The 12,507-nt window shown below is 36.7% G+C and overlaps 1 protein-coding gene across 1 annotated transcript; it reads left to right on the plus strand.

The window, feature by feature from the left end:
* The first annotated feature begins 3,340 nt into the window (after positions 1-3,340).
* Positions 3,341-3,521, plus strand: LOC123327564 (beta-defensin 110-like). The gene has a single exon (XM_044925733.1). The coding sequence runs from the start codon at positions 3,360-3,362 to the stop codon at positions 3,519-3,521; it is 162 nt and encodes a 53-aa protein (XP_044781668.1). The 5' UTR covers positions 3,341-3,359.
* The last annotated feature ends 8,986 nt before the right edge of the window (positions 3,522-12,507 follow it).

Below are 12,507 nucleotides of genomic sequence, written 5' to 3' on the forward strand. Positions count from 1 at the left end.
TAAGTGAGTTAGATTCTGCCTTCCTCACCCCTTCATTTTTTTTACCAATTCAATAAATACTAGTTGAGAACCTACTGTGGACTGTAGCCTACCAGGCTTCTCCGTCCATGGGATTCTCCAGGCAAGAATACTGGAGTGGGTTACCATTTCCTTCTTCAGGGGATCTTCCAGACCCAAGGATCGAACCCAGGTCTCCCGCCTTGGAGGCAGATGCTTTAACCTCTGAGCCACCAGGGAAGCCCAAAGCAGTGGAAATGAGATCCTTAATGTTAGAGTCGTATCCGACTCTTTGCGACCCCATAGACTGTAGCCTACCAGGCTCCTCTGTCCATGGGATTTTCCAGGCAATAGTACTGGAGTGGATTGCCATTTCCTTCTCCAGGGGATCTTCCCAACCCAGGGCTGGAACCTGGGTCTCCCGCATTGTAGACAGACGCTTTACCGTCTGAGCCACCAGGGAAGTCTGGGTGGTAAGATTGGGACACATCAATAAACAACACAAAAATCCCTAGATTTGTGAATCCATATTTTAGAGTTAGAGAAAAATACAAACAGCACACATAATATATAAGCAAATTATATTAGAAGGTAATAAATTAAACAGAGGTGGGGACCCCAAAATGCTGTTGGGCTGTAGTAATTTAAAAGGATCTTTTAGGGGTCCCTTATTAAAAAGTTGCAATTAGAGCGAAAAAATGAAAAAGGCAAAGATGTGACCATAGGAACATATCTGAGATTTGTGAGAAATGCCAGTGAGGCAAGGGTGGCTGAGCAAGAGTGACTTAGGAGGAGAGTCCTGGGTGAGCTGGTCAGAAAGGAAGTGTACATACAGATTAGTCGGAGCCTTGCAGGAACTAGAAAGGATCTTGCCTTCTATTCTGAGAGAAAGCCTGTGGATTTTAGCCAGAGGTAAAACATTCTTTGAATTTTGTTTTAAAAAGACATCTCTGAAGCACTTTCATGATTAGGAGATATTGAAATAATATGGTAATATATAATGATAGCTTGGTCCAGGGTGGTAACAACAACAAAAAGACAGTGAGGAATGGTAGGATTATGGATATGTTAAAAGTAGAGTTAGTCAAATTTTAAGAGATTTTTTTTCCCTTTAAGCTATTTTCTAATCTGTCTCTTTCTATTCTTGACCAAAATTCTTAAAAAACAGCCCAGACTCATAGCCTCCACTCTGTCAAATCTTGTATACTCTTCTCTCCAATACATTTTACCTGTATCAATTAACTGAAAATCTTCTTGCTAATATTATAAATGTATTCTTAAAAGCAAATCCAAAGACCCATTCTAATTCTTCATCTTGCTGGAATTCTACATGTGGCTGGAATTGGTCACTATATTGACAATCATTAACTGACTTCCCCATTTTAATAGTCTCTTGGATGCTGTGGCCTCTAGCATTTCATCCCTGAATATCCTTTCTTCTTGTTTTCCCAAGATTATCTTGTTTATTACAATGACTTCTTCTATCCAAAAGTATTTTTCTCAATATCTTTCTCAAACCACAGAGCTGTATTTATTACTAGTTTAGAACTTATATATTTTGCTGGTTTCCAAAGTTTTTAATCTTGATATATCCAAACAAAAAGCCATCTTAAAGACATTAACTTTCTTCTAAAAATTCCTTTAAAATACTATACGTAATGGTTAGAATATATAACTGACAGACCAAGACTGGTCAAGTGAATTTCCAGCTCATAAGAAGGAACACTGCTCAAACTTTCCAGGTTCTTTAAGGTCTGGTCTATGTTTAAAGATCACCTCTAAAACTGAACAGGATATCACAAGAAACTCAATTACCCTAAATCCAAACCCTGGCAAAATAATTCACTATTTCTAGGTTGACCTTGAGTCATCTATTTAACTACTCTGTTTTCATTTTCCTCATCTACAAAATGAGCATGACAACAATATATTCTTTGTGAGGTTGTTACGAGGACTAGAAAATGAATTTAATATATTTTAATAAACATGGATTTGATGGACTGATAAGATATTAAGGTCTCAGGAATATTGATTAGTTTAAAAAGTACTACCCTGGCAAAAGATTTTCAAAAAGGTAGGAGCATCAACATGCATACACTGTCAGGGGTAAGATGGATAGCTGGTGAGAAGTTGCTGTGTGGTACAGGGAACCCAGTCTGGAGCTCTGTGATGACCTGGAGGGGTGGGAAATTTTTAATGAATTACTCTACTGTATGTTTTCTGACACACACATATGCAGTATTTAATGTTCAAAATGTATGTGTGGTAGCTATGTCTATTACATTCTGTAGAGCAGATGAGTGGATGCTTTATCCAAAATAAATAAGTACTATGATAAAATTGAAGGAAAAGAAATAAGCTTGACCATCAAAGTATCTTCTAAAGCATTCACTGCTTTACAACTGGCTTTTTAAATTGAATTTTTAAGAAAAATAAAATCTAAAAGTACCAGAACTATTTGCTTCTGTTTAATATAATTTAATGTATGAATACAAAGCTGTGAATCTGGAATCTCAAAACTTCTTTCTTTGCGTTGTCCCAAATGAATCACAACAAACTAAGAGGCTATGGGGGGCTCCATTTTCTACTAAATAATGTGCAACAAAGCTGTTTTTCTATGTGCATCTATAAATGTTTTAGTTTTTAATAAACTACTGTATGAGTAAGTATTTTCATGCCTACTGTGTTACAGTCATCCAGAATATATATATATATATATATATACACATATATATATATATATATATCAAGTAAGAGATAACAAAGAATCAGAAGAAACCATAACTCTCATATAAGGGTTTATATTTTGGCTGCAAGAATAAAGTATTGCAACAAATGTTCAAGAAAAATACGTGCAGTGAAGTACAAAATTGTGTTATGTAGACTGTTAATAAGAACATATCCCTTTGCTCTGTATAATGAAAACAATTTCAATTAAGAGTAAGATCTGGAATTGACAAAGTATTGAACAAATGATACTGTAAAGAAATAAGGATAGGTTTTTAAAGTGAGAAAACATGAGAATAAAAACTATAGGCTTTTTAAGAACTATAAACACCATCTTAACGAAAGTCTGGGAAAGTCAATCTGCTCTTAATAATAAAGTAAGAAAAAAAGATAGGAGAGCAAGAGCCCCTAGGAGCCACCTGAAGTTTCATACTGATGTGAGCTGTAAGATAAGGTAAAAAATGTATATAAGTAAAATGTTTTTATCTTGTTTATTGTCAGAAACAACTGGTAAATTGTGTTATAAAACAATTTTACTTCTCAAACGCTCCATCTCCTATGCACATGATCTCATGACTAGAACAGGTTTTCTTTTACCCTTGAGTAAAAAGTCCCCCCTATGAAAAATTAGATTGATGTCTAAGATGTCTTTCTTGATTGCAGCCAGAAGTGAACTTGAACCAAAGTATAGATTTGAGAGATGCCAAGACGTGAAAGGAATATGTAAACCATTTTGTGATGATACTGAGTATGATTACGGATATTGCATTAAATGGAGAAATCAGTGCTGCATATAAATGCTGGAAATCAGAGTATGATTGAACGTCAAAGTCTGGAACAGAATTGCATCGTATTGACCCAAGGGTGGGTAAAAAGAAAATGTTTGCCGTATTGAATGGAAATATGTACTTTTGAATCTTCAATATCATTATTTACACAAATAAAAATAATCTGCAGTCTCTAACCTGTTTATTCTTCACACACTTTCTTCATATTTCAGATGGAGGAACATATTAATTCAGCAAGGGAACTCTCTAATTGTGCTTATCATCTCATTTTGACCACTTTTGCTACTATAGGAACTAGGAAAGAAAAGATATCATTTAGTTTAACAAGAGATTATTAATGTCACATACTCTTGTGTGCTTAAAATTATTTAGGCTACTTTGTCTGAAATACTTAAATTATACTGTTTACATGGATGTTGATATATCTTGTGATTCCATTTAATCAAGACAAGTACTAATTTCTAGACTAGCCACTTCAAAGGTAAGCATATTAGCTGTCACGCAGAAAACAGAAGACACACCAGGGCCTACAGGGAACAAAGAGAGACCTGTAGGCTGCAAGTTTGAAAGTAGAATGTCTGTGGCTCAGAGACACATTGTTCAAGGACTTTCACCCACATAGTTTTTATTATACTTCCACAGATAGCTATGAAAGCTGGAAAGTTAGGTTTTTTGGTTTGTTTGTTGGTTGGCCAGGCTCCACAACATGTGGGATCTTAGTTCCTGGATCAGGGTTCAGACCTGTGCCCCCCTGCATTAGAAGTGTGGAGTCTTAACCACTGGACTGCCATGAAAGTCCCTGGGGAATTTGTTCAAAAACAAGAGTAACAAAGTTTTCTAAATTAAAACTGGAGATTCAAAGATTAAAAAAACTCAAAACCATTATACAGCAGACGACTCAGGAATCATTAAGAAACTTAACACTCTTGAAGACTGTTAGGCCTTGGATGACTTAGTGAAGTTCTTCAGCTATCATCCTGTTAATAAACCAAAGATTCAATGATTTTCTAAGATTTAGAACTAAACTATGAACCAAACAGTTTAACTATAAATACAGATATGTCTGTCCCTTATCCCAAACTCTAGTGAGCTTCAGGTATATACTATCATTGTTTCTTGCTTTAAGAAATCTCACCAGCCACAGGACTTGGAAATTTGTAATGTTTTCCTTCTTTTTAGCACATCTTTCTTTAATGAAAGGAGCATATTTATTGGAATTTTTGTTGAAATCTATATGGCACCCCACTCCAGTACTCTTGCCTGGAAAATCCCATGGATGGAGGAGCCTGGTAGGCTGCAGTCCATGGGGTCGCAAAGAGTCAGACACGACTGAGCAACTTCACTTTCACTTTTCACTTTCATGCATTGGAGAAGGAAATGGGAGCAACCCACTCCAGTGTTCTTGCCTGGAGAATCCCAGGGACAGAGGAGCCTGGTGGGCTGCCGTCTATGGGGTCGCACAGAGTCGGACACGACTGAAGCGACTTAGCAGCAGCAGCAGCATTGGAAAGGTGAGACCAGAAATGGAAACACTCTTTGCCCAAGACTCACACAGCCAGAAAGTAGTAAAGGGACATTCCAACTCATTCAGTCTGTCCACACATCCTATGCACTGGCCTACCAGACAGCTTAGATATACCCATCCAGTTCTCCTGGGCTTGGTGGGGAGAAAAAGGTGCTTTGTTCTGCATTTCAAGCATCACTTAATCAGAGCCAGAGAAGTGATGAGACATTGTCCAAATGGAAGAAATGGTGTAGACAAGTTTGTGCCTGACAAAAATGGAGAGTGTGACTAAATCAGTGGCCTCAGACGTGGATAAGCATCAGAAAAATTTAGGGGTGTGTATTTAAAACTGCAATATTCTGAACCATACTAGTGAATCACAGAATGAGACAGTTCACTGGTGATTCCAAAGACAGTGTGTTCTTTAAGTCATCCCATTTGATTCTAAACATTATGAAGTTCAGAGAACCACCGATTCACATCATCCATCTGTTGCTTCTGAGCATGAATTCACCTTTTAATTTTAGATTCAGTCATCTACCATTTACTAAAGCTTAAATAGCTTCAGTGCTGTTATATGCAGAGAGAAATTAGAGGAGCTCATTATTGCCTTTCAGAAATTTGTTCATTCACAAGTTCATTGATTCTAGTGTAGTGAATAAGAACATGGGTTCAAGAATCATCCTGCTTTGGTGCCTAATGTCAGCAATGGCAGTTACTAGTACAGTGACTTTGAACAAGTCATTAAGTGAATGCTTCTAATCTTCATTTACCTTCATGTGAATGATAACAGTAAAACGTGGCACAGTGACGACAGCAGTATCTACCTCATAAGCTTGCTGTTGTGTTTAATTGAGACAATTAAAGTGCTCAGGTGGTAACAAATATGTAGCAAATATTCAATAAATACTGTTACGGGGCATCTAGTAAGAACCAAGTCTTTGGCTAAATATAAAAAATAAAAATAGACGGACTTCCCTGGCTGTCTAGTGGTTAAGATCATTCTTTCTGAATGCAAGAAGCATGAGTTCGATCCCTGGTCAGGAAACTAGATTCCACATGCCATGCACAGCCTGACCTAAAACATAAAATAACTATATAAAGATTAAAGTTTCTAAAAAATTAATTAGTTATGAAATAAAAAGAGTGGAGTTGTAAAGAATATGTATACAATCTATATACTTTTCAGGACATTTCTTTCACCATTGCCCCTTATTCAAGCCATATTTAGTGTGGTAAGTCATAATTGGGCTTTCCTGGCGACTCAGAAAGTAGAGTCTGCCTGCAATGCAGGAGACCCAGGTTAGATCCCTGAATTGGGAAGACCCCCTGGAAAAGGGGATGGCTATCCACTCCAGTATTCTTGCCTGGAGAATTCCATGGACAGAGGAGCCTGATGGGCTATAGTCCATGGGATCACAAAGGGTCTGTCAGAGCAACTAACACTCAACAAGTCATAATTACTTATTTAAACTTAAGAAGACAAAGCATTCATTCCCCTCAATCATTTTCCATAACCAAAGAAAGGGAGAAAAGTGGGTAATAACCCTTTATGAATTGGTCTCTGATGCCTTAAGATTAGAATTCTGACATTCCCTTTCTCAGAAGTACCATTTTCTAAAATTTTCTGGGTAGATAAACAATAAATACTGTATTTGCTGTTATAACTTTATTTCAATCCTCATTCAATAGGTCTGTGTTAAATATGTATTCTCCCCTATGCAACACTTTAAAATTGTCAAAATCCCTCACTCATGGAATTTATATTTGAATGAGATGTGGCAGTTAATAATGACAGTGTTAATAATTATACCAAACCATAAGAATAAATAACTTAAAAAAACAAAAGCTGACAATGAATCTAGCTAATTTCAGATAATGACAAATAAAGAACACCAAAAATACATTTCAGTGTTGCTTCACTATATTCACAAGGCTCACTATAATTATTAGTCACAGAAAAAAAAACCTTTAAAATATTCTCTGATAAGAATGACATGTGAGTAGCAGAGACCAAATTTTTAAAAAAATAAATTGTGATTCTGGGTAAAAGAGTGAGAGGATTACAACTTGAAAGAATGCTTGATAATGAGGCTGAAATATCACATATCACACCCATACACACACACAGTCAAAATCCTTCTGAAGAAAAGGGAAGATTGCTGTTGGGTGAAGGGTAAAGAAAAGTGTGCAGTGAGAAAATAAACTTCATCTGAGTAAAATTTGAAATGACACACAGAAATGGATCACATGCAAAATATGTATGAATGATTAATAACTATTGTGACTTTATACTCCATAGGTTAAAATTCACCTAGACATAAGTAGAGGAAGCAAGTTAAAACATGTAAATGTACATAATCAATACTCTGTTTTCAATCTTAAAATGTAATGTTTTGATTACCACATTAATTTCCTTAGCTTAAGATAACTCATAGATACATTAATACCAAAAATAATCAATATATTTGAATAGTTATAGAATTCTTTCTTTCCTCAAACCACTAACTTAAGTGACGGTGTTACGAACAAAGATATTAGGAGGAAGCATCAGTAAGGACATATATTTTCATTAAGTACTGGAGAGGCAATGGCAACCCACTCCAGTACTCTTGCCTTGAAAATCCCATGGACGGAGGAGTCTGGTGGGCCGCAGTCCATGGGGTCGCTAGGAGTCAGACACGACTGAGCAACTTCACTTTCACTTTTCACTTTCATGCATTGGAGAAGGAAATGGCAACCCACTCCAGTGTTCTTGCCTGGAGAATCCCAGGGATGGCGGAGCCTGGTGGGCTGCCGTCTATGGGATCGCACAGAGTCGGACACGACTGAAGCGACTTAGCAGCAAGCAACCACTAAACTATGGTCACTGGAGGTAGTTACAGATTGATATTTCTATGTCACTGTATAAAAAGGTAAAATAGTAATGGGCTTTGCCTACTTAGCTGTGGCTTTATTTTCTATTTCCCTTGATGGCTCAGTGGATAAAGAATCCATGGCAATGTAGGAGACACAGCAGATGCAAGTTCAATTGTTGGGTCGGGAAGATCCCCTGGAGGAGGAAATGGCAACCCAGAACTCCAGTATTCTTGCCTAAAAAAGTCCCATGGACAGAGAAGCCTGGTGGGCTACAGTCCATGGGGTCACAAAAGAGTCAGACACTACTGAGTGACTGAGTACACACTATTCCTTAATCAATAAATTTAAATGCCCTTTCCCCTTACATTTCCATCCTCTTTCCTACCACTCACCTTTTGTTTATAACACAAAACTGTTGCCCTGAGCTCAAGGATACTTCTGAAAGTGTGAGGGTAGACATCTGCCCACACACTGAAAGACGTCATTGTTACCTGAATCATTAAGATAAATATACCCATTGTACTAAGATTTACTACTACTCCTAGTAGTGGTAGTAGTATTGATTAGGCAGACTTTCAGACTACAAAAAAGTATTGTATAACTGCGAGCAAATTCTCAACATCAATTCTTTCATGTGTAATTTTTTTTTAATTCACAAGTAATAATATAGCACAAAATATACATTCGTCGCTTCAGTTGTCCGACTCTGTGTGACCCTATGGACTGTAGCCCACCAGGCTCCTCTGTCCATGGGGTTCTCCAGGCAAGAATACTGGAGATGATTGCCATGCCCTGCTCCAGGGGATCTTCCTGACCCAGGGATCGAAACCGTGACTCGAGTCTCCTGAATTGGCAGGCAAGTTCCTTACCACTAGTGCCACCTGGGAATACATTCGTTAGACTATAAAATTTGTCACCAAAATCAAGACAAAACGCAGAAGCCAATGGACATTGAATAATATTTTCTCACCAGACTATGCTTCTAACAGCTATCTTTAAGGTTGGTTTACTTTTCAAAGTTTATATCATTGTCTTTAACACCCAATTAAGGCTTACTATAAAATAAAAGCAACTAGTTGCACCAGAGTTCTGTGTGACATACTATTTTTGACTCATCTCATTGGCAATATACAATAGTTTCCTCTACTCTTTTGAACAGCAAGGAAGATTCAGGTTAGATTAGAAAAGATATTTGTTGGGATGATAGGAAAGAACAGTTTACACTATTTACCAGTGTCTAGATTCTCCTTAAAGTAGAATTCCCGGGAAGTGTTTTTATTTTTTTCAAAAGTTTCTGCTTCCAGAAGGAGTCTTCAGCTGTAAAAATAAAGGGTGAGAACAAATGAATTGTATCATTTCTTTTACCTTGGTAACCACAGGTTTTCATTATTATGTAGTTTCCTTTGAATTCTAAAACAACCATTTTAGGTGATTTGGGTATTCAGTAATAATAATGGTTAAGATTATTGATTCACGATGTGCATGCATATTCAGTCGCTCACCCTTGTCCAACTCTTTGCGACCCTTTGGACCCACCAGGCTCCTCTGTCCATAGAATTTTTCAGTCAAGAAAAATGGGTTGCAATTTCCTTTTCCAGGGATGTTTAATTCCAGTTTCACTACTAACCAGCTAGCTGGTTGACTTTGGGGGAGTTACTTCAATCTCTGTGTTTGTATTCTTGTGCATAAAAATGGAGCTAAGTATTATACCTACTTCAAAGAACTTTCATAAGGCTTAATATTAGTTTATACAAGTTACACAGAATAATGTTGTTCAGTGGCTCAGTCATGTCCGACTCTTTGCAACCCCATGGACTGCAGCATGCCAGGCTTCCTTGTCCTTCACCATATCCCAGAGTTTGCCCAAGCTCATGTCCATTGAGCCGGTGATGCCATACAAGCATCTCATCCTCTGTCATCCCCTTCTCCTCCTGCCTTCAATCTTTCCCAGCATCAGGGTCTTTTCCAGTGAGTTGGTCTTCACATCAGGTGGCCAAAGCATTGGAGCTTCAGCTTCAACATCAGCCCTTCCAATGAATATTCAGGGTTGATTTCCTTTAGGAAACAGAATAATGCCTTGCACATAGTCTGTATTTAATGGGTGTTTTTAAAGTGCAGTAAGATTACAAATTTCAGAGCAGCTGAGCCTCTTGGACTTGTGGATTCTAAAGTTAGGAACCATCAGTAATGATTAGAGTTCGCATAAGATATTTTTGTAGTGGAAAGAAGTAGAAATCATAGCAGAAGATCCAGCCACTGATATATATGTATTCTTTGGTTTTCTTAACAATTTAATACTCAATGTCCTCATCTATAAAAAGTTTTATTATTCTTTCCAACTTGAAACTTGCTAAAAGTGTCCATTAACCTGTACTGATATATAAAATTAATCCCCTAATGAATTCTTCATCTTTAATTTTAAAGCTTTACATTGGTAAATTTAATTGTACAAAGTTTTAAGGGGACTGTTGAAATAGTGCATTGTTTCTAATAGTGAAGAGGAATGAAAATGGCATCATGATTTTGTAGTAAAAATAGATCATGATGTTATTTTAGTTTTATTATTTCTAAAACATGAAACCTAAAACCCAGTGCCAGACCAATGAAGACTTTATGCAGAAAGTAGAAAGTGTCAAGATTTTAACTGGAGACTTGTAAGAGAATAGCATTACACTTGGTATTTTCTTCTGATACTCTTTCTTAGCATTATGCTTTTCCAGCATTCCCAACATCTGTGTGACCATCTAACTTCATAGGAGGAAAGTTATAACATTTTCTAAAAATCCAAAATCCTGACTCAAGTAAATAGAAGTATGAAGCCTTGCGCATCATTTGGTTCATATACTTCAGGTCAGTTATCCACTATTTTAAAAAGTTCCTCCTTGCTGTCTCTCTCTCTCTTTCTTAATCACTACTTGTGATCTCATCCTTTTCCATTTTCTACCTTTCATTTTCTTTGCCTTTGCCTCTAAAAAGTTATTTTATTAATAGAAATCTAAAATCTGAATTGCTCCCATATGAAACACTATGACATCCATTTTAAGCAATAAATCAATAAATTAACTTGTCTCCTATGTATCCAGTTTTGTTCTACTATGTCATTTCCTTAGGAGAATTGAGATGAGAATCACTCATATCCTTATGTTTGTTCTGGGTGATTCAGATGTCACTGGTTCTAATGTCATATTTAAGCAAAGAGAGAAAAAGTCATGCAATTTATGAATTTAACTGATGTTCCAATTTGATCAGTTCAGTTCAATCAGTCAGTCGTGTCCAACTCTTTGCAGCCCCATGGACTGCAGCACACTAGGCTCCCCTGTCCATCACCAACTCCCAGAGCTTACTCAAACTCATGTCCACTGAGTCAGTGATGCCATCCAACCATCTCATCCTCCATCGTCCCCTTCTTCTCCTGCCTTCAGTCTTTCCCAGCATGAGCCTGATAGGATCCAACTTGATAGGATCAGCTTATTTTGTATGGGTGAAATGGATACAGCTACACTAAAGCAAAATGGTTTATTTGGTTCTAGGTCATCTCCTTACCCATACCATTATAACAATGCCTGGCTTTACAATTATTTTTTGTATTTTTCATACTTGTTAATTTGTTCTACAAACATACAATAGTCTTATTAAATCTCCAGCTGTTTAAAGGGTTATTTTTGATGTTTTAGAGAGATATTAAGAAAATGATTTTTCGTGACTTGATTATAAGTATATAAGCAACTTTGAGATAAAGAATGGATCACAAAAGTAATGATACTGGACTACTGTTTTTAAAACTCAGATTATACAATACCCTAATAACTTGTTTTTCCTCAATGACCCAGGAAGTTAGACCATAATTCATTCAGTTATAAGAATACATTTTTTTTTGGATTTTCACACCTAGCCAAATGGTTTATGTTTAAATATATTTAGATAATATTTTTTGCATATGTTACCTATTTAATCCTTAGCATAAACCTCTAAGTATGATTGGTGCTACAAATCCAGTCTTCAAAGAGAAAATCTTGAGGCTCATCTAGTGAATATTTATCCCAATTATACAGTTAGTAAACAGAAGAGCCAGACCTCAAGATTAGTTCTCTGTATCTCTTTCCATTTTTAATGCACTGCTTTCCCCTATGGGTGAGCTATTCCTACGGATGAGTCATTATATGGTATATAAAGAATCACACTGACTATTCTTATAGTATAGCTATGATAATTTTTAATGTAACAGTACTAGAACTGTGTTCTAGAAATATTTTCTGCTTGTAGAAAAATTCCATAAATAGTATCTGTCTCAGGCCATATGACTTTACATGGTGAATACTCATTACTCGGTTATGAGAGTGAAGAAGGTCAGGATTTGGTGGTGTGGACCCTGGCACCACACTACTTAAGAGTCCATTTCTACTCTACCAATCATCACATGTATGATTTGAGGAAATTACACAATCCCTCTGTGCCACAGTTTCCTCAGCTGCAAAATGAGAAGTTTCTATGTCATGGAAATTGTCATGAGGATTCAACTCATTAATCCCTATAAAGTGCTTAGAACACTGCCTAGCGTGTAAGTATTCAAAAGAGCATGTGGCTGAAAATGTTGATATGTGCTTTCAATTAAAGAATAAGGAAGGCTTTAAC

The sequence above is a fragment of the Bubalus bubalis genome, chromosome 2 (assembly GCF_019923935.1).
Source record: "Bubalus bubalis isolate 160015118507 breed Murrah chromosome 2, NDDB_SH_1, whole genome shotgun sequence".
In the NCBI taxonomy this organism is placed as follows: Eukaryota; Metazoa; Chordata; class Mammalia; order Artiodactyla; family Bovidae; genus Bubalus; species Bubalus bubalis.